The sequence below is a fragment of the Mobula hypostoma genome, chromosome 19 (genome assembly GCF_963921235.1).
Source record: "Mobula hypostoma chromosome 19, sMobHyp1.1, whole genome shotgun sequence".
NCBI lineage: Eukaryota > Metazoa > Chordata > Chondrichthyes > Myliobatiformes > Myliobatidae > Mobula > Mobula hypostoma.
The window spans coordinates 62283886-62306414 of NC_086115.1; the positions used below are offsets into that span (position 1 = coordinate 62283886).

The window sequence follows — 22529 nt, forward strand, 5'->3', positions numbered from 1 at the left end:
AAACAGTTAACCTTTCAAGTCCAAGACCTTTCATCAGATCTGGTGAAGAGTCTGCACCCTGAAATATTAGCTATCTCTCTTTGTCAGACAGGATTTTCCTTTTGCATACCCATTCTTACTCTCCCTGATGAACCAAAGCCTTTCCAAAGAGGTTCTCTCAGTCCCTGACAATAGTTGTTGAATCCCACAATTCAACAACTGCAGATACAGGAAATCTGCAACTAAGGCAAAATGCAAGTAGTTCAGAAATTGGGAGTGCAATTCTGACGTCATCTGTAAGGAGTCTGTACGTCTTCCCCGTGAAATGTGTGTGTTTCCTCCATGTACTCCAGTTTCCTCCCAGAGTGCAAAGACGTACTGGTTAGTCATTATAACTTGTCCCATAATAGACTAGCGTTAAATCAAGGGTTGCGGAGCAGTGCAGCTCGAAGGGCTGGAAGGCCCTCCCTCTTCCATGATGTATCTCAAGGTAAATAACATGAAATGATTGCCCCAAACCTGTTCTCTAAATTACTCAAACCCCACTGGTGACGGTTCTTAAAGACCTCCTCCAACACAAGAGTGAAAATTAATTATCATTAAAATATATGCAGGAATTTGAATGCGTGAGATAACTGCACCTGAATAAAATATTACATGATTCTTATCTATTCATTTCTTTAAGCTATTATTGCAATATTTGATAGCTTCACTCGGCACATTACAGTAATATTTGTCATGGGAAATAGAAACAAACATTAATCATCTGAACACCGAGATCACTTAATCCAACTCTAACTTTCTGGAAGAACTAGTTTCCATATGAAGGTGGTAATAAATTTACAGGCTAAAGTGCTTTAGAATCATAGTGCAGGTTGAGCACCCCTCACCCAAAATGCTTGGGGCCAGAAGTGTTTCAGATTTCAGATTTTTGGGGATTTAGGATACCTCGGGGATGGGACCCAAGTCTAAACACAAAATCCACTTATTTTATATATACAGCTTATATATCTACCATGAAGGTGGTTTTATATAATGTTTTGAATAGTTTTGTGCATGAAGCAATGTTTACATTAAACCATCAGAAAGGTAAGCTATCACTACCTCAGCCACCCAGGTGGACAGTCAGTGGCTGTTTGGCATTGGCTTTGTTCACGACTCTGAATTTATGTGTTACCGCTAAGCAGCCTTTTTCTTACACTTGTTCAGACTTACTACTCATGCAACTGTTTGGCGTGTTAAATTTTCATTAGCGATGATCTTTGCATTAATGTATTTCTCTGCTGTTTTGTGTCAGCAGATGATTTATCACCATTAATCTTTTAAAATTTAATGCTGTGTTTTTTCTTAAATTTCTGCAACCAGCGTACTGAATATTTACAACTACCTTCAATTTTCAGTCTGTTGTGATAGATCTTTGCTCGTTTCATGATCAGTGTACCATTAAGCAGCAAATGTTCACTCCAACACCAATTAATTCACTCTTTCAATACAGGTTCAAGACCTTCATTTATCGCTTTATGCAGTGTTCCTTTATTTTTCATTAATTTATGTTCATTACATGTGAGAGGACACTTCCTCGGAACTGTATGTGGTGTGCAGTGACCTTCACATCACCTGGGGAACCTTCACAGCCACTTGTGGAATTTTCCATTTGTGATGTCTGGTCCGTACACAGAAAAATGGTGGATTTTCGACTTTCGGATAGGGTGTGTTCAACATATACAACATTCTGTATAGAACTAAGGTATGTTATTAAATATGCCATTTACAGCAATGACTATAAGATTGCCAGCACTTCATGAATTTAGTGTAGTCTGTGCGTCCTGTCTTAAATAAATAATACATTAACAGTAATATACATAAGTTGTAGTACTTCTTCTCTCCACCCATCATTTAAATAGTAGATCATTCAAATAACTTCATCTCTACTTAGTCCTATCTTTCATACTATAATGAAAGACTAAATTATTTCCGTTGCTAAAACTCAGAATACAGAACATAAAACATGCAGAACTGTTCAGGTCCTTTGGCCCATAATACTGTGCCGACCTTTTAACCTACTCCACCATCAATCTAACCCTTCCCTTCCACATAGCCCTCCATTTTTTTTCAATCCATGTGCCCATCTAAGAGACTCTTAAATATGCCTAATGTGTCTGCCTCTACCACCAGCCCTGACAGTGCATTCCACGCACCTACAATTCTCTGTGTAAAAAGTCTGCCTCCAACTTCTCCCTTATACTTTCCTTTAGATTACGCCCACTCATATTAGCCATTTTTGCCCTGGGAAAAAGTCTTGATCTATGCCTCATCATCTTGTCCACCTCTATCAAGTCACCATTCTTCCTCCTTCACTCCAAAGACTAACCCTAATAACTCTAGCTCACTGAACCTATCCCCATAAGACATGTTCTCTAATGCAAACAGCATCCTGGTAAATCTCCTCTGCACCCTCTTCCACATCCTTCCTGTAATGCGGCGACCAGAACAGAGCACAATATTGCGGGTGTTGTCTAACCAAAGCTTTAAGGGGCTGCAAATTACCTCTTGGCTCTTCAACTCAATCCCCTGACTAATGAAGGCCAACTCTGCATATGCCTTCTTTACCAGCCTAACAACTTGTGTGGCAAAACTTAGCAAAATGTACACTAATTGCTAACACCACATTTATTTTGCAGTACTAAGCACAAAACAGCTTTTTGAAAGTTAAATGCATAGTCATATCATCATGCAGTGTACATCTGTAATTTGCACCAACTGATCAATCTATCTTTCACCGACCAAGCACAATACCATAATGTTTAGTGATTCAGAAATAAGCCTTGTTTGCAAGTGAAGTCAGTGTATTTAACAAAAAGGATTCCCAAGGCATGACAGTAGCTAACCAACATATTTTCAATGACTTCATATATTTTTAAAGTTAACTTTGCCAAACAAAACATTCTTTATCCCAATCTCACAGTAAAAAGCATGATAATACAATTAATTTAAGATAAAAACCAATTATCACTGAACAAAAATGAGTCCCTTTCATCATTGCACCTCCTCTTTTTGTACGGTAACTGGTTACTCTTGAGCAAGAGCTTCCTTTGCGTCTTACTGACAACTAAGAAGCCTTTGCCTTCCCCCAAACACATATTTAGAGTAACATGTTTTGTGTGTGATACCTCTCCATTACCATCACAATCCATTCCACATTTGTAACATGTTCCTGTCTTTAACCTTTACAGAACCTGGCTAAATCTGAAGCTGTTTTTTTCCTACTTATTGTCCTCAACCGTATGAGCCTAAAATGATTAATTCTTTATGTTATTAGGCCCTGCCCTTACGTAAGTCACTATGACAGAGTGAATTGTTCTACTGCTGGTGAAGAGAGTCTGAATATGTTGCTTTCTCTCTGATATTCTCAATATTGGATAAAGTCTCCTTGTTCTGTTGATAATTACTGAGTCTGTTCATATGTCCACATCTATTTAAGTTAGATTATTTAGGCTTGTGCATGTGAGTGTTCTGCTAATTGTTGATTGCTTATGGTCATTTGCACTATTGTCTTGTAAGGTGTTGGTTGCTATTGTGTACTCTGTTATGGTACTGTCCTGTGTGTTATGTTTGGCACTGAGCCACGATCAATTCTGATACGTTTCATACACTGACAATAAAGTGATTTGGATATTTCAGTTACAAAATGTAATGAAACAACAACAGTAACAGAAATCTAACCTGTGCTCTTGACATCCAACGGCACTACCCTCACTGAAACTTGCATGGGCAGTCCCCAGCCCAGCTGTGAAAGAAGGAGGGCTAGCAACCCCATCCCATAAAAAAACAGCTACAGAAACACCACAGAAGTTCCACAGACCTCATCCCTGGGAGAGGAAGGATCTTTACCTATAAGACTTATGAAGTTGTGTGGTGAAAGCAGAAGCAACAGGGCTGATCAACCTTCTATCAGCCCTGGACAGAGGACTCTGGTAAGATGCTGTCGACGGCCATGCCCCAGTGGGGGTAATGGGCTTAAGAAGAAGGGAAAGAAGAATTGAAACTGAAAGCCCTCAAAGGATTACAAGTACAATTTAGCTAATCAAAACCCTTGGATCATTCTTAAGTAAACCTATAATTATGAAAAGATAAAACAATGCTGTACCTGCTTCATGTGAACTATAGAGTTCATTCTCTTTCATTCTCATTGCTATTCGGTTTGAATCCTCTTGAGAAGGCTGCATGAAAACAAATTTCCAAAGTTATTCAATTAGTCGTCATACTGTCAAGAAGATTAAAATAAGTAAAAATCAAAGAGGATTTATTCATAATCAATCAGTCTAAAATACTAAATTGTGTATATCTTTTCACCATGAACAAAAACTCTAAATATTGGAAATGAGTTGACAGCTGCCACGATAGTATAGTGGTTAGCACAACGCTATTACAGCTCAGAGTGTCAGAGTCTGGAGTTCAATTCTAATGTCATATGAAAGGAGCCTGTATGTCCTCCCTGTGGAACGTGTGGGCTTTCTCTGGATGCTGCCATCTCCTCCCTCGGTCCAAAGATGAACTGGATAGTAGGTTAATTAGTCATTGTAAATTGTCCTGTGATGAGGCCAAGGTTAAATCAGTGGGTTGCTGAGCAATGCAGTTCAAACAGCAGGTAGGGCCTCTTCCACACTGCATCTCTAAATCAATCGTTCATTCTGTGCCCTGTCATGTGACGTTGATGATCATGGCCTTTCCATGACCATGATTGTTCTTGGCAAATTTTTCAACAGAAATGGTTTGCCATTGCCTTCTTCTGGGCAGTGTCTTTACAAGATGGATGATCCCAGCCATTATCAATACTCTTCAGAGATTGTTAACCTGATGTAGATGTCCACATAATCGGGACTTGTGATACACACCAGCTACTCAAATGACCATCCACCACCTGCTCCCGTGGCTTCATGTGAACGTAACTGGGGGCTAAGCAGGTGCTACACCCTGACCAAGGGCGACCTCCAGGCCAGCGGAGAGAAGGAGCACCTTATATCTCCTTTGGTAGAAACACACCTCTACCCCTCTACCCCTCTACCCTACATCTAAAATAATAATAAGCAAATAATAAGAAATCATATAAATCTTCATCTCCATCAACTTAAATACTTATATATTCTTAACCTTTCAAATACAGTGTTAAATGCTTATGTTAGGATAAACTGGTCCTATACGGACTCCCTCCAATACCATTATACTAAACAGTAATTTCAAAGCATCAGTTAAGAGGGCTGATGCCTAGCAATGATGGGAATTTTCAGGTGAGTAACTGATTATTAAAGTGAACACACTGGAAACCATTGTCTGTGTGTCACTGATAATCCATATATTTTACTTTCAGTCAGGAGCTGTAAAGTGGTCTTAATATTTTCAGTATAAGAGAAAAGATAGAAAAGAAACTGAGAAAAACACATTTCACTAAAGAAAGTTCCTTGTGGAGGTTCATGTAGCGACATGTACCTGGCAAAGCAATACAAGGATCACGTTTTTTTTATGTTTTGCGATTCAAGGTCACAAATTAATCTCCTAAGTGTGAATGTTGCACCCTTAGTGATCAGGAAATTACTTTTAATGCAGCAAGCTTTAGCTAAGTGGCAGCAAGTCCTAAGGATTAGAACAATAAACCTTTCTACAGATCAGTTCTACTTTTCCATTGGCTGCAGTGAAACAACAGAATGGGTTACCTCACATGAAGTATATGAATAAACAAAATAAAATCTTCAAAATAAGGCTGTGATCATTTCACGTACAAAACGTAATGGTAGTGGGCACGTGGCCAAGTGGTTAAGGCATTGGACTAGCGACCTGAAGGTCATGAGTTCGAGCCTTGGCTGAGGCAACGTGTTGTGTCCTTGAGCAAGGCACTTAATCACACATTGCTCTGCGGCGACACCGGTGCCAAGCTGTATGGGTCCTAATGCCCTTCCCTTGGACAATATTGGTGTCGTGGAGAGGGGAGACTTGCAGCATGGGCAACTGCTGGTCTTCCATACAACCTTGCCTAGGCCTGCACCTTAGAGAGTGAAGACTTTCCAGGCACAGATCCATGGTCTCGCAAGACTAACGGATGCCTTTATTTATGAAATCTTTGGAGGAATCCCAGGGATTCTACATGGAACTGCCAGGATTACCCATGAAAGTGCCAGTGAGTTTTGGAATTTTGCACATGTAGGCACAGATGTGGAATTCTCAGACTTATTGTCCAGCAACAGAGAGTGAAGCAACAGATTTTTCCTGATGGCTCAACCTGGTGTTAGACTTGATTCAGGAAAAGAGGTAAGGTTGGCCAAAAAAGGCCATTCCTCTGAGTCAGATTATTCTTCTTGCATGCACGGAGGACCAAGGGTGATCCTGTGGGCTCTAAGTTTAGTTTCCGCAGTGATATATCCATTTCCTCCCACCACCCGCTACCCCAATTCACTGCCACTCTCCACCAATGCATACAGGGGGCTGACTTGTCCATGGATGTTCTGTCCTGGCTGTCTATGTTCAGTCAATACACAAGCCAGGGCAGTACGATATGGAGAGCAAGCTGTTGCTCATGTAGCAGGCTCCCACTCTCCACACATCTGGTGAAGACAAAGGAAAGTTAGAGGCTGATACCGCGTGGAACCAGTGGCGTCACAGGAGTTGCCAGTCAGCGTTGAAATCAATGTCGGAATGCCTTAGGGACTCCGTTTCCAGATTTTTCCTCGGGGTTTACTCCCAAAGCCCATGAGTGGCTATAGCAAGGCAGTGAAGGTTTGAGATCAGAGTTTTCTTCTCATAGATGAGTTGCAAACCATGGCTGATGATCTAAGTCCACCTGATGACTTGCACAATGCAGTTAAGCACTGTCCAGGCATCTCACCTTATTGACAGTCCCTCATCACAGAATCCATATCCCACTAAGGAAAGGCTAGGAAAGATTTAACAGATACTGGCCAAACATGGGCAAATGGGTCATGGGCAACTTGCTCATGGACCTCCTGGGCCAGGAGCCACTTTCCCTGCTCTGTGACACCATTGCACTTAAAGTTATTGCTCTGGCAAAAAGGGTGTTTGCCCATGTAAGGGATATAGAGGGTGGCACGGTGGAGATATGGTAAGGCATTCCTTCCCTCCGTTCACCTGCAGGTCACCACTGGGCAAGGTGCCACAACTGTTTAGCCCCCCCCCCCACCCCTTCCCCCAGATCAGGTCATGTGAAGCCATGGGAGTAGGTGTGGATGGTTGTATGAGCAGCTGGTGCATATTGTGCCCTGGTTACACGACCAATGACACCAGGCAGACAATCTCTGAACAGTATTGATAATGACTGAGGTCACCTGTCTTGTAAAGACACTGCCCAGAAGAAGGCAATGGCAAAACACGTAAGTTGAAAAATTTGGCAAGAACAATCATGGTTGTCCAAGAGACAACTTCAAACGAGGTTGGAGGCAACATTGGATGCACGACAACTCTGGCAGGGTTTGCAAGACATTACTTCCTACAAAGCGAAACCCAATAGCATGAATGGCAGCGATGCTTCACTACCAGATAAACTGAATGCCTTCTATGTACGTTTTGAAAGGGAGAACACAACTACAGCTGTGAAGATCTCTGCTGCACCTGATGACCCTGTGATCTCTGTCTCAGAGGCCAATGCTAGGCTGTCTTTAAAGGTCCTGATGGAGTACCTGCTAAGGGTCTGAAAAACTGTGCCAGTTAACTGGTGGGAGTATTCAAGGATATTTTCAACCTCTCACTGCTATGGGCGGAAGTGCCCACTTGTTTCAAAAAGGCAACAATTATACCAGTGCCTAAGAAGAATAACGTGAGCTGCCTTAATGACTATCGCCCGGTAGCACTCACATCGACAGTGACAAAATGTTTTAAGAGGTTGGTCATGACTAGTCTGAACTCCTGCCTCAGCAAGGACCTGGACCCATTGCAATTTGCCTATCGACATAATAGGTCAATGGCAGATGCAGTCTCAATAGCTCTTCACATGGCTTTAGACCACTTGGACAACACAAACACCTGTGTCAAGATGCTGTTCATCGACTTTAGCTCAGCATTTAATACCATCATTCCCACAATCCTGACTGAGAAGTTGCAGAACCTGGGCCTCCCTCTGCAATTGGATCCTTGACTTCCTAACCGGAAGACCACAGTCTGTGCAGATTGGCGATAACATCTCCTCCTCACTGATGATCAACTCTGGTGCAACTCGAGTGTGTGCTCAGCCCACTGCTCTGTTCTCTCTATACCCATGATTGTGTGGGTAGTGTTACGTACCCCGTAACTGGGTTGCCAAACCAGCAGAAATTGATCACTCAGTTGGAGTCTGGAGTACTAGAACTAAGAAAGTTTTATTAAAGAAACAAGCAACACATTAATCGAAAGGATAATAAATGCAACAGTTCAGCGATGATAAACGCACATGTGCACAGAATTAAGATAACAGCATCAATCAAGCTCTATCGTTGTCTAGGGGTAAATGACCAATTTCAAAATGACTCAAAGTTCAGTCCAGTTAGTAGTTCAGTTCGCAGTAATCGTTGCCATGGCGATGGACAAGGTGGGGGAAGAGAGACACAGAATAGGAACAACTGATCATTCAGAACACGGCTTCACTCACAGACCAGCGAGATGGCTCACAAACAGCTTTTGGGCGGGTCCTTGGTGATGTCACCTGAGGTCACCGACTGTGACCCCTCCTCCAGATGCGGTCGATCCTCTGCAGTGAACCCGGCACCCAGGCAAGGGCGGACACACACCGGGTTCCCGCTGATCGTACCTTTCCACCCTTGTCGTTGTCTGATACTTCTCACCCACTCGTGAGAGGCGCACCGCTTCCAGGGTCTCGTTACCTTGGGTGGCGTGTGTCACTGTCTTAGCGAACCTGTCCCTTTTTATCCCCCTGCTGGGGTATCGCCTGTCCACCACTTCAAACAGTTCAGGGTTCAAAGGGGGAGCCGCTCCAGACAGCTCTCTCTCCCACGTCCCTTCATTACACATCTCCAGACGCTGCTCCATTGTTCCTTATCTCTCCTTCCCCTGAGGGCAGGTGGCAGACCAACTGCTGATGCCACTGATGCTAGCCCAGGCCAGCAAACATCTTAATTTTATGTGTATTCTCGTAACAGTAGGCATATCTCAAATATCATCTATAAGTTTGCAGATGATACAACCATTATTGATAGAATCTCGGGTGGTGACGAGAGGGTGTACAGGAGTGAGATATGCCAACTAGTGGAGTGGTGCCACAGCAACAACCTGGCACTCATTGTCAGTAAGATGAAAGAACACATACCGATCCTCAGAGAGAGATCAGAAGTGGAGAAAGTGAACAGTTTCAAGTTCCTCGATGTCAAGATCTCTGAGGATCTAACCTGGTACCAGCATATTGATACAGCTATAAAGAAGGCAAAGCAGCAGCTATACTTCATTAGGGGTTTGAAGAGATTTGGCATGTCAACAAATACACTCTAAAACTTCTATAGATGTACCGTGGAGAGCATTCTGACAGGCTGCATCACTGTCTAGCATGGGGGGGGGTGGGTGGTGCTACTGCACAGGATTGAAAGAAGCTGCAGAAGGTTGTAAATTTAGTCAGCTCCATCTTGGGTACTAGCCTACAAAGTACCCAGGACACCATCAGGGAGCAGTGTCTCAGAAAGGCAGCGTCCATTATTAAGGACCTCCAGCACCCAGGGCATGCCCTTTTCTCACTGTAACCATCAGGTAGGAGATACAGAAGCCTGAAGGCACACACTCAGAGATTCAGGAACAGCTTCTTCCCCTCTGCCATCTGATTTTTAGATGGACATTGAACCCTCAGACACTACCTCACTTTTTTTTTAATACATAGTATTTCTGTTTTTTGCACGATTTTAATCTATTCAATATACATATACTGTATAAAGTGTACTGAATAAGATTTACTTATTTATTTATTACTATTATTTTTCTTCTTCTTCTATTTTATGTATTGCCTTGAACTGCTGCTGCTAAGTTAACAAATTTCATGTCACATACCGGTGATAATAAACCTGATTCTGATTCTGGTCATGGAAAGACCATGATTGCCCACATCCTACGACACAGCACATAATGAACAAACGAAGGAGTATAGATAGGGTGCATGCAATCAAGCATTTTCCCCTCATCTTGCTGAACTGGAGTTCATAGTTTAAGGTGAAAAGTGAAATATTTAAGGTGGAGGGAACTTGTTCATTCAGGGGGTGGTGCAAGTATGAAATGACAGATGTGGGTTCAATTTTAACGTTTAAGAGAAATGTAGATAGGGAAGTATGGAGGGCTGAGATTGGGATGAAGAGAAATGGGACTAGACAGAGACTAGGCCAGCATGGAGAGATGGACAAAAAGGACCTGTTTCTGTGCTGTGGTGCTATCCTATACCCTATCACTCTGTGCAGTTCACATCACTAAATAAGCAGCCCTGAGTTCAATTGGTTACCAGTAGCTAGTTCAGGATTGCCTGATGATTTCATAGGGTCATGGAGATATAGTGCACAGAAGCAGGGCCAGTCTGCTCCACACATTCACACTAATCTTACCCTCTTTTCATGCTCTAGAAAACAGATGCCGAAAAAATGGTGCTTTTTGTGGTTAGTCGAGATAACGGCTGCAAGTTACAAATTCATCAGCCCCAACCAATGAGTTTTGAAGTACCCAGTTCTCCAGGGTGCTCCTTACAATGCTGCTGAAATTTTATTGCAGTCATCAGTCGCCTGCCTATTCATTAGTGTAATTAGTTAGTAACTGTCACAGTTAGCGTTTGGGATTTATATCTTCAATTCCAAAGCTAAGTTAAAACCTGCTATTGTATTATCCTTAACAATTGAATTAATAAGATGTAATATGATAGTACTTTTTCCTCAAATAAATGACATCCACATCAAAAACTCAATTACGCAGCAGATAAAGAATGGACGAGAGAAATTGAAAAAGGGGAAAGGCAGAAAAGAACTGGCAGGTGAGGTGATACATGTGGAGAGAGAAGCAGAGTTAATGTTTTAGGCTGATACCCGTTTATCAGATCTGGCAATTATTGAATGTCTAAATCAAGCAATGAATCCTTAATGATCAATTAAACAGCATGCAATCCCCAAAAGTTTTATGGGTGGAATCTCTCTCTCTGCTCCACAGTGATTGTGTAATGAGTTTGCTTCTGCCTTGAAACAGCATGGAGTTGCCTTCCAGACAGCCCAAACTTTATTTGTGGGCCAAGCTCTGAAACTTGACATTGTGATACGCAGAATACAGAACAGAACAGCACTGGAACAGACCCAGCGTTCCACGGTGCCTGTGCTGATCACAATGTCAATCTAAACTGATTACACGTGGCCCACATGCCCTGGCTGCACGCGGTCCGTATCAGATCATTGGACCACAAGCCATTCGACCCATTCCGTCTGCCATGCCAGTTCATCCTGACAGGTTTATTATCCCCTTCATCCCCATTCTCCTGCATTTGATGCCCTGGATAATAAAGGATCTATCAACTTACTTGTTTACCCCACCTAGCGCATAGCCACCGACAGGAGCTCACCAGAGGATTCTGCCCTGGGCCAGTCTTTCAGGTCATCCCAGGTGTAGCCCATCTTCTCTTTCTCCTCCCAGGGATGAAGTCTTTGGAGTTTCTGTAGCACTGGGTTTTTACAGGAAGAGGTTGCTAGCCCCATGTCTGCAGCTGGGCTGGGCTTGGGACCGTCCACAGCGGAGTTAACCTATTAACCTCTGCTTTAAATATATCTAATGACTTGGCCTCCATAGTTGTCTGTGGCAATGAATTCCACAAGGTATCCACCTGGATTAAACCTTATCCACTAACTGACTTATACCCTACTGTTATCCTTTAATATCTTACACAATTCCACCAATTTTCCTGTGATCTGCACACTTACAATCAGACCACCACTATTTTTGTGTATATCATTCCTATAACAAGCAGAGGTCCCAAAACTAATCCTCATGGAACAGTTCTGGTCTCACACATCCAGTCAACTAAGACACACCTCTACTACTATCCACTGTCTTCTATGACCAAGCTTATTTGTTTTTAAATTACCAATCTAAGCCTCATCCCTAGTAGGACTATCTACATATTATTTCAAGAAACCCTCATGAAAGCACCTAACAAATTCTGCCCCATCTAAGCCCCTGGTGCTAAAGGAATCCCAGTCAACATTCATCATCATCATCATGTGCCATGTCGCATGACATCATCCTTATGTGCCATGTCGCATGACATCATCCTTATGTGCTGTGTCTTATGACATAGGCAATCATAACCTCATGACCATGATTTTTCCTGGCAAATTTTTCCACAGAAGTGGTTTGCCATTGCCTTCTTCTGGGCAATACTCTTCAGATTGTCTGCCTGATGCCAGTGGTCACATAACCAGAACTTGTGATATGCACCAGCTGCTCCTACGACCATCCACCACCTATTCCCATGGCTTCACGTGACTCTGATCGGGGGTTTAAGCAGATGCTACACCTTGCCCAAGGGTGACCTGCAGGCTAGTGGAGGGAAGAAGCACCTTATACCTCCTTTGGTAGAGATGTATCTCCACCCCTCCACCTAACAGTCAACATTAGGGAAAATAAAATAACTCATACCCCTCTGATAACACCCTCCTGTCCCCAGCCGAGCCTTTTAATTCTGTTTGGCATCTTTGGCAGCTTTCATGATTATTATCAGGGCAAATCCTGTTTGCTTTTAGAGTTTTCCATTATCTGCTGATATATTGTATCTGTTCCTCGAGCTTCCCTGGTTGGGAGGCCTACAGTACCAACCAAGGCCTGTGATATGAACAAGGTTGATGATACAATACAAACCCAAATCCTCCTTCAGTGTACACTGGCACATACGTTGTGACTTTCTTTAAATTGTCTCTGAACTCCTATGATCAGATAAGATTGTTTAATAAATCCAATTATTTAATAATTGTTATCTGCCCACACCTAACTCCATCTATTTACTAATAGGGAGATGCAGCATCGAACAGACCCCTCTGGCTCTTCGATCCACGCTGCCCAGCCCAATCACCAGCAGTTTACAATGACCAACTAACCTATTAACCGGTGACCATTAAATTGTGGGAGGAAACCAGAGCACCCGGAGGATATCCATGCATTCCACAGGGGAGGACGTACAGAGGATGCCAGAACTGAACTGCAGACTCCAACTTACCGAGCTGTAATATCGTCGCGCTAACCACTGCCCTACTGTGACATCATACAGCAACTATATCCTTGTATATATGGTATGGATGCAGAGAAAGTGATGGCAAACATCCCTAGGCCCTGCTGTTAACAGCTCTGTTAAACTGACCCATGGAAGCTTCCAAAGAGGACTGGGCTAATTAAAGGGCCTCACATGAGAACAATCAGAAGTGATTCAATTAAATAAATAAATAAATGCACCCGTTAGTCTTGCGAGACCATGGATCTGCGCCTGGAAAGTCTTCACTTTCCAGGGCATAGGCCTGGGCAAGGTTATATGGAAGACCAGCAGTTGCCCATGCTGCAAGTCTCCCCTCTCCATGACACTAATGTTGTCCAAGGGAAGGGCAAGGGCTGAAACAGCTTGGCACCAGTGTTGTCGCAGAGCACCGTGTGGTTAAGTGCCTTGCTCAAGGACACAACACGCTGCCTTGGCTGGGGCTCGAACTCACGACTTTCAGATCGCTAGTCGAATGCCTTAACCACTTGGCCACGTGCCCACACAATTATTATATTCATGCAGTTATTACATTGTTATACTTGCCTGAAATGCAATCTCTGAGAGTTTCTGCATCCATTCAGCGCAGTCTGACTTTCCTGTTAGAAACGTATACAGTTTTGAGGTAGTCTCCACCGAAAAGGCGCTCGAATCCTTCGAAGCCTGTTCTGTCGCCTCAAATATTCTTACACAGTCACTCATTCGGATTAACTTTCGGTCCATCCTTCTAGTAATGTGCTTTTCCGATAAAAACGAGCCCTCTTTGAACTCAAAGTACTCCAGGCGAGCTACAGATTGGTTACTTTGAGAGTAGAGGAAAAGCCAAACTCTCTTCCATTTCTGGGGGAGAAGTGAATAAATTCCATCATATATTGTAAGATGCAAATAGATATTTAAACCGCATTGTGCATTTGAGTACATGATGTCAGCAGAATACATTCTCATTGTCAACCATTTGGGAAATAGTGCCAACCAAAAATGGTAGATAAATTACTGGTTAAGAACGCTTCACTTGTGGAGTTACAGATACAAAATTTATTTCTACGCTTCAATTTCATCTGGATGAGTTTGGCAATGTTTTGTTTACTGCTTTTCTCAAGCACCTAACCGAATCATTTAAAAGAAACTTCTATATATCCGCATTGTTCGCATACACAAAAAAAATTCAACGCCATCCACAGTGAAGACGTTTATAAACTGATACATCGACTTTATCATTTCAATTTTGTTACTTGATTTAAACAGAAACTTCGGCCTGCTGATTCGCAATCCTGATGTCAGTGTAAAAGGCGAATTCAAGTTGAAGTGCGCAAACATCTAGAAGACATTTCACCGTCAGCTGGTGAGCTCGGGGTCGCGGTCCCCACCGAAAATTACACGATTTTTATCCAGCGCAAGATCAGTAATAAATAAAAAGAAAGTTAGATACCTTCCTAAATTTATTCTGCTGCATGTAAATCAGACCTTCCTTCACAGTGGCCTCCATGGCTACGTTGTGCCTTACTTAGAGAGTTGTGCCTTACTTAGAGAGTTACTGCAGCGGACGTGTTTCATTTCCGTGGCGAGTTTCCGTTAGTTGACGGCAGAAAGTTGACGGCAGAAAGGAAGAACAGCGGTTGGGGAGGTGCAAATGCCTCCGTTATTTGCTGGTGTTGCTCCTACCTCTGTGGTTGACTGGTGTGTAAAAAGTAAGGCGCGGATGCTGTGGAGCGGAGATCCAATCCACATTCCGAAGTTGGGATAGTTTTGACCTTGTAGAAAAATGAACTTTTCCGTGGAAGGATCCCTGGCCCTAAACGTTAACCAGCTTGTCTCGCCACAGACGCTGTGTGACTGGTAATTCTAGCGCTTCTCTTCTGGACTCATATACGAATAATTTGCCACCGTTCTGGGCGCCCAAGGACCTCGCCGTTCCTAATACATTCAGCTGCACTCTGGAGATTTTGAAATAAATTTAAACTTGTATGTAAAACTGAAAGTGTATATTTCTGCATTTTTACCCGCAATATGGGCCCGTTATAAATCTCGCGATTCTGTGGAGGGCGAGAGAGCGGTGCAAATTAACCACTAAACAAGGGTTTTAAAACTGTAGAATCCCTTTTCTAGCTCTCGTGTTTCCATTCAATTAGAGCTGCCCAATTTTATGTATGAACATAAAAACATATGAACAGAGACTGCTTGGCCCCATCATTCGGTCTAAGGGTGGTAGAATTGTTCAAAGTTCAAAAATCAAAGTAAATTTATTATCAAAGGACATATATGTCACCAGATACAAACCTGAGATCCATTTTCTTGCGGGCATACTCAGTAAATCCAATAACCGTAACAAAATCAATGAAATACCACATCAATAGAGCTGACAACCAGTGTGCAAAAGACGATAAAACTGTGCAAATACAAAGAAAGAAATAATTATGAGAATAGTAAATAAATAAGCAATAATTATCGAGACCATGAGATGAAGAGGCTTTGAAAGTGAGACCATAGGTTGTGGCAACACACATCAAAGTTGCTGGTGAACGCAGCAGGCCAGGCAGCATCTATAGGAAGAGGCGCAGTCGACGTTTCAGGCCGAGACCCTTCGTCAGGACTAACTGAAGGAAGAGTGAGTAAGGGGTTTGAAAGCTGGAGGGGGAGGGGGAGATGCAAAATGATAGGAGAAGACAGGAGGGGGAGGGATAGAGCCGAGAGCTGGACAGGTGATAGGCAAAAGGGGATACGAGAGGATCATGGGACAGGAGGTCCGGGAAGAAAGACGGGGAGGGGGTGACCCAGAGGATGGGCAAGAGGTATATACAGAGGGACAGAGGGAGAAAAAGGAGAGTGAGAGAAAGAATGTGTGCATAAAAATGAGTAACAGCTGGGGTATGAGGGGGAGGTGGGGCCTAGCGGAAGTTAGAGAAGTCAATGTTCATGCCATCAGGTTGGAACCATAGGTTGTGGGAGCATTTCAGTGATGGGGCGAGTGAAGCTGAGAGAAGTTATTCCCTTTGGCTCAACAGCCTGATGATTGAGGGGTAATAACTGTTCCTGGACCTGGTGTGGTGGACTTGAGGCTCCCGTACCTGCTTCCTGATGGCAGGACTGAGACGGAGCCTCAGTATTGATTCCCATCGCTTCATGAGATCCTTTCACTCTCGCTCTCGAAGAATCTACGTAAAACACCTCACAGCCTCTGCTTCAACCACAACCAGAGATTTCCAAAGACCAGAATGGATGCCGGCATGTCACAGGGGAAGAAAGGAGGAAAAGACTAACGTGGAAAGGAGGTAAGCAAAGGGAGAGAGAGCTGAGAGAGATGGGGATCAAGGGATAAACACGACAAATTCTGCAGATGCTGGAAATCCAGAGCAACACATACAAAATGCTGGAGGAACTCAGCAGATCAGGCTGCATCTATGGAAGGGAATAAACATTGCAGGTTTTGGGCTGAGACTCTTTATCAGGACTTCTGATGAAGGGGTCAAAAGAATCAGGAGACTGAGAGAAAGGGCTTCGTGGTAGAGGGACTGAGCTAGTGAACCCGGGTGCAGTAATTTAAGGACAAACATTCAAGATGCAGAAGTTATGAAGGGTTCCTGCCGAGGAAATGGGTGTGTGCACAGATTGTGTGTATGTGATCATACTTAGAGGGGTGTGTGTGTGTGTGTATGAGAGAGAAAGTGAGTCTATCTGTCTGTGTGTCTGTCTCTGTATCTGTGTTTGTGTGTGAGTATCTGTGTGTGTGCATGTGTCTGTCTGTGGATGCGTGCCTATGTGTGTGTCGATCTGTCTGCGTATGTCTGTCTGTGTGTGTCTCTCTGTGTAAGCATGTCTGTGTGTGTGTCTCTCTGTGCGTGCATGTGTGTGTGTGTGTGTGTCTATCTGTGTGAGTGTGATGTCATTGGGCCAAGAACGGAGTTGCAAGACTAAGGCTCTGCAGTGGCTGGTGGACAGTGGCTAATCCCATGGACATCACAAACAAGCAGTGTCCATTCCTCACACCCTCACACCCCATGATGAGCTAGAAAATATAACTGAAACGTCATCTCCTGATTTTTATATTTCATTCCTCTGGGAGTAAATGATGACTTTCTATAAAGTTTCCTTACTTCCTGCAGTCATTGATAATAACATTTACTGTATCTAGGTTCCTGACTACAGAGATGTTCAATCTCTCATCATTTTCATAATGTTTGAATTTATATTGCCACATCATATTTCTTTTGCTAGATCTTTACCCATTCTCAAGCTTTGTTATGCTATATTTTTTCGCCTCTGCTTGTCCTCCTCACAACCTACAGTCTTTATTTCCCCTAAGAGGGAGACTCTAAGATTCTCCGACAGCATAGACTTAAGGTGAGGGGGTAGGGTGGTAATTTAGAAGAGGACCCGAGAGGTAACTTTTTCCACACAGTGGGTTGTGGATTTGTGGAACAAGTTGTTGGAGGAAGTGGTAAATTCAAGTTTCAAGATCCAAAAATTCAATAAACTTTACTGTCATTCTAACCGTACATCAGCTCTGCAGGGCAGAATGAGACAGCGTTTCCCAGGAGCAGTGCAATCATAACATAACAAACGCAACACTAAATAATAAACATAACAAAAAAATAGTAAAATCACAACAGCCACATACATGTCAGTTAAAATCAAATTATAAGTGTCCAGTGCAAGTTAAAAGTGTCCAAAGCAGGGTCAGGTAGAGCAGCTATTTAGCAATCTGACTGCCTGTGGGAGGAAGCTGCTTAGTAGCCTTGTGGTTTTAATTCAGGAACAATTTCCACATTTAAAAGGCATTTAGACAGGTGCTGAGATTGGAAAGGTAGAGGGATATGGGTGAAATTCATGTATATGAATGAACTTGGGCAGGTGAGTTGTACAAAAAGGTTTGTTTCTGTGCTGTAGAACTTCATAGGGGAGCCACAGTACCATAGCAGTAACATGATGCAGGGTGTCGGAGTTCAGAGTTCAATTCCAACATCGTTGGTAAGGAATTTGTATTGTATATTTTTTGCAAATAAAACAGTGTGAGGCATTTTATGTTTAAGGAAAATAGCAACAACTGATTTATTGTACTCCAAACACTGAACACAAAAGCGTGATAACAGAATTCCACATAATTACATCATCTCATCAGACCAAACTCTTAAACTGAACCCCAACTCAATGTCAGGTGTTGTGAATATTGTATGTTTCCACCAATTATAACACTAAAACTGGCATTGTGAGCCTGTCCCGAGCCATTGTCCTGTGGCTGGAGTAGATGCAAGTTCCTCTGGCTCATCCAGTGATGTGTTAACTTGCTCATGTTCATGCTGCGACTCCAGGGGGATGGTAGCAGAATCCTCCAAATATCGGCCGGTGATCTTTCAAAATATGTTCAGGTTGACCCTATTATCTATGATAAAAGTATTTTCTCTATTCCAAAATGCAGGAAGGGCCATCGTAAGGGACCTAAGGGGATGTTGATGTGCATCACGGTGGATGAAAACAAACGAGGCAGAATATAGATCAACACGAACCCAAGAGTGCAGTATTCCATGATGGGAGGTAGGAATAGGTGCAGAGGAAGTGTGTTTACTGAGGAGAGTGGAACACTGTTGAAAGACTGATCAGGCGGTTGTGACATCAGCAATAAAATCACCTGGCACTCACAACGGCTGCCCATATACCAATTCAGACTCGGATGACTGGGGGTCCTCTTTTGGAAAAGTTCTGAGCCCCAGTAGGACCCATGAGAGGCCATCATGCCAACACTCATTGGTCAGGGAAGCCTCAGAGCAGCCCTTTAAGAAGCGGTGAAACCGCTCGCATAAGCCCTCGGACTGTGGGTGATAGACTGTGGTGTGAGGTAGCCTAACGTCAAGGTTCTGGGCCTTTGAAGCCCAGTGGTCTGATTTGAATTGGGGACCGCGTTCAGAGGGAATATCAGATGGGTTGCCAAACTGAGCAACCCAGGTGCTGATGAACACCCGAGACACGTCTGCAGCCGATGTCAGTGCTAAGGGGATGACCTCTGGCCACCTGGTGGTACGGTCCATCACGGTAAGGAGGTGTGTGAAACCGTGGGAGATCCACTTTAACATGATTAAACCATCACTCAGGGACCTCAAAAGGTGCCAAGGTCATGACAGATAATTTGGGTCCACTGGTACTTCACACAGGCTGCATTTTAACAGCATGTTCAGAAACTCAAAGAAGCCAAATGGGGTGATCACAGCCATGATGGAAATATCTTCTGAAGAGACAGGCACCTGATGGTAGCCCCTAAATAAATCGACTTTGGAAAAAAGTTAACTTTCCAGCTAAATGTATCAAAAAGTCTTGGATGTGTTGGACTGGGTAATAATCGGGGGGGGGGGCAGTGATCTCGATAGGGCATTTAATTGCCTCAGGGGCGGCACCCAACTCGGGTTTAGGGACCTTATGGAAGGGCAAAGCCAATTATGTTACCCTACACAGGCCTCTTCCTCTGCAGAATTCACTGAAACCGGCATCGTGAGCCTTTCTGGAGCTCGGCTCAGGTTTAGTGTTGCGTTTGTTATGTTATGATTGCACCGCTCCTGGGAAATGCTGTCTCATTCTGCCCTGCAGAGCTGATGTACAATTAGAATGACAGTAAAGTTTTTTGAATTTTTGAATCTTGAAACTTGAATTTACCACTTCCTCCAACAACTTGTTCCACAAATCCACAACCCACTGTGTGGAAAAAGTTACCTCTCAGGTCCTCTTGGTTTAAGGCAACCTATCAAAATATGTTCAGGGCTAACCCTCTTATCTATGATAAAAGTATCTTCTTTCCATTCCAAAATGCAGAAAGGGCCATTGTAAGGGGGCCTAAGGGAATGTTGGTGTGCATCATGGTGGACCAAAACAGACGAGGCAGAATGTAGGTCAATGGGAACCCAAGAGTGCAGTATACCATGACAGGAGGTAGGAATAGATGCAAAGGAATTGTATTTACTGAGGAGGGTGGACTCATGCTGAAAGATCAACAGGCAGTTTTTGCATCCGGAATGAAATCACTCATAACGGCTGCCCGTATACCCGCTTAGCCATGGATGCCTGCAGGCCCTCTTTGGAAGCTGTTCTGAGCCGCAGCAGGACCCGCGGGAGATGATCATGTTAACACTCATCCACCAGGGAAGCCCTCAAATCAGTCTTTTCATGTTGGCAAACTCAGCCTTCGCAGTTGCCAGCTTTTCTGGCTCCAGTCTACGCACCCAAGCGTGGACTGGTGGGCCAGTTGTAGAAACGTGGCGTTCGACTCTATGTCTTGTGACTGTTGTGGAGAATGTGACCTTGGTGAGGTTTGGGAATTCTCACAGCAATCGAGTAAATTCACATCTGGTACGTGTGCTTGACAGAGTCGTCGGGATCTTGCTGGGAGAGCAGGATAATTGTTGTGTCTGTGCACAACTACATATCAATTAAATAAAAGCATGCATGCGGGAGATGGCTTTAACTGGTGTATTCATATTGCAACGAGAGAGAGAAAGAAATAATGCACATGTGCAGACAACACGTCAGTACGCATTGGTAGACAGATTAATATGCTTACACTGACAACAGATCAATATGTAGTGCTGGGGGGGGGTCACTGCTCTAAAAGAAATAGATCCATACATTACACTTCCTCCCCCTTTAGATTAATACAACATAAAATGTATATGAACAAAACATTCAATTTCCCTTTCATAAACACATGTTTTCACAATAACAGACCATAACTAACTTCACAGTCCTAAAGATTCAGGCTTTTGGGTAGTGCCCTGTGTCTTTCAGGATAGCGCTTCTGGACCTGTGGAGTGGCAGCAGTTTTGGCAGTTGTCTTATCAACGATAACTTTCTCATTGCGCTTCTGGACCTGTGGAGTAGCAGCAGGTTTGGTCGGTGGCTTGTCTAAGACAACATTCTCAGTTTCCAGTGTCACTAAGAGGTAAATCCGGTGATGGTAATATGTCCATCTCATTGCATCCAGTCAACTCAGCTGTGTCCTTCTGTTGAACACCCAGTATCTGTCTATAAGACATCTCCATGTCTGATCTCCAATATCCACTGTGTGCATTAATGGTCCAGTTCTTGTATCTATCCTACCATCTTCTCGGTAGTCATACGCTAGGACTTGCAGTCCAATCTCGAAGCTGCTTGCTGCTTCACTTGGCAACTGGCTGAACTGTTTATTCTGCATTTCCCTCTGTAGATCTGGTTTCAGGAGGTCTATGTGAGATCTCAGATTCCTGCACATGAACAGCATTGCAAGTGTTTGATTTGTCATCGCATGAACAGAGTTCTGATACACAAAAAGGAAATTGTCCACCTTGTGCTGTAGAGAAATATCCTTCTTATCCATAGCCTTAATGGACTTCTTGAAGATTTGGATAAATCTTTCAGCTAAATCATTCATTGCAGGGTGGTGAGGAGCTGATTTGAAATGTCAGATGCCATCTTTCTTCATGAACGGTTGGAATTCTTCTGACATGTATTGTGGTCCATTGTTATTCACAATTTATTATAGTAGGCCGTTTCTGGTGAAGATAGTCCTCAGGCTGGAGACAATCTTTGCTGAGGTGGTTGACTTCAATGGTATAACCTCCGGCCACTTTGAATGAGCATCCACAGCAATCAGGAACATGGAGTCCATGAACGGCCCAGCCAAGTCAATATGTACTCATTGTCACAGTGACAACAGCCACTCTCACGGGCATAATGTGTCTGTGGGGTCCATTTTAAATTTTTTGGCATCCTGACCAGCTTTAGGCCAAGTTTTCAATCTGTTTCTCTATTCCTCGCCACCACACGTAGTTCTGGGTGAGCCTCTTCATCTTGACTGTATCTGTGTCTTTCATGCAGATTTTCTAACACTCTGGTGTGCAGTTTAGAGGGAACCACAACACGAGATCCACACATCAGCGTTTGTTCAAATACTGGTTGGTCTTATCTTACTGAGAACTCTAGAGACAGGGTTACCATGAGCTGGCCATTCTTGCATGGTGATCTCACAGACTTTTGACAATGTCGGGTCGTTTTTTGTTTCCCTTTGTGTTTTGGAATTTGCTACCGGCAACTGGTCCACCAATGCAGTGTGAAACTCTTCTGCTGGGTTCTTCAGTTGCCAAAAGTGGAAGGCACGACAAGCCATCAGCGTTGCTGTGTTGTTTGGTAACCTTGGACTCTATGTCATAAGAGTGGGCCCCTAGGAACAGCGCCCAACTTTGTAATCAGGTAGCAGTCATCACTGGAATTCCCTCCCTGGAATTAAAAATGGGCACAAGGGGGCTGGTGATCTGTCACTGGAGTAAACTTTTGTCTGCAGAGGTAGTGGTGG

General features: G+C 43.5%; 1 protein-coding gene across 1 annotated transcript in view; it reads right to left on the bottom strand.

The window, feature by feature from the left end:
- Positions 1-14827, bottom strand: part of LOC134358756 (docking protein 1-like) — a 43194-nt gene extending 28367 nt beyond the window's left edge. Inside the window, exons 1-3 of the mRNA XM_063071223.1 lie at positions 14652-14827; positions 13769-14062; positions 4127-4199 (exon numbers count right to left, since the gene is read on the bottom strand). Of these exons, the coding sequence (XP_062927293.1) occupies positions 4127-4199; positions 13769-14062; positions 14652-14708 (424 nt within the window). The 5' untranslated portion in view covers positions 14709-14827. The remainder of the gene's footprint in view (positions 1-4126; positions 4200-13768; positions 14063-14651) is intronic.
- Positions 14828-22529: the final 7702 nt, after the last annotated feature.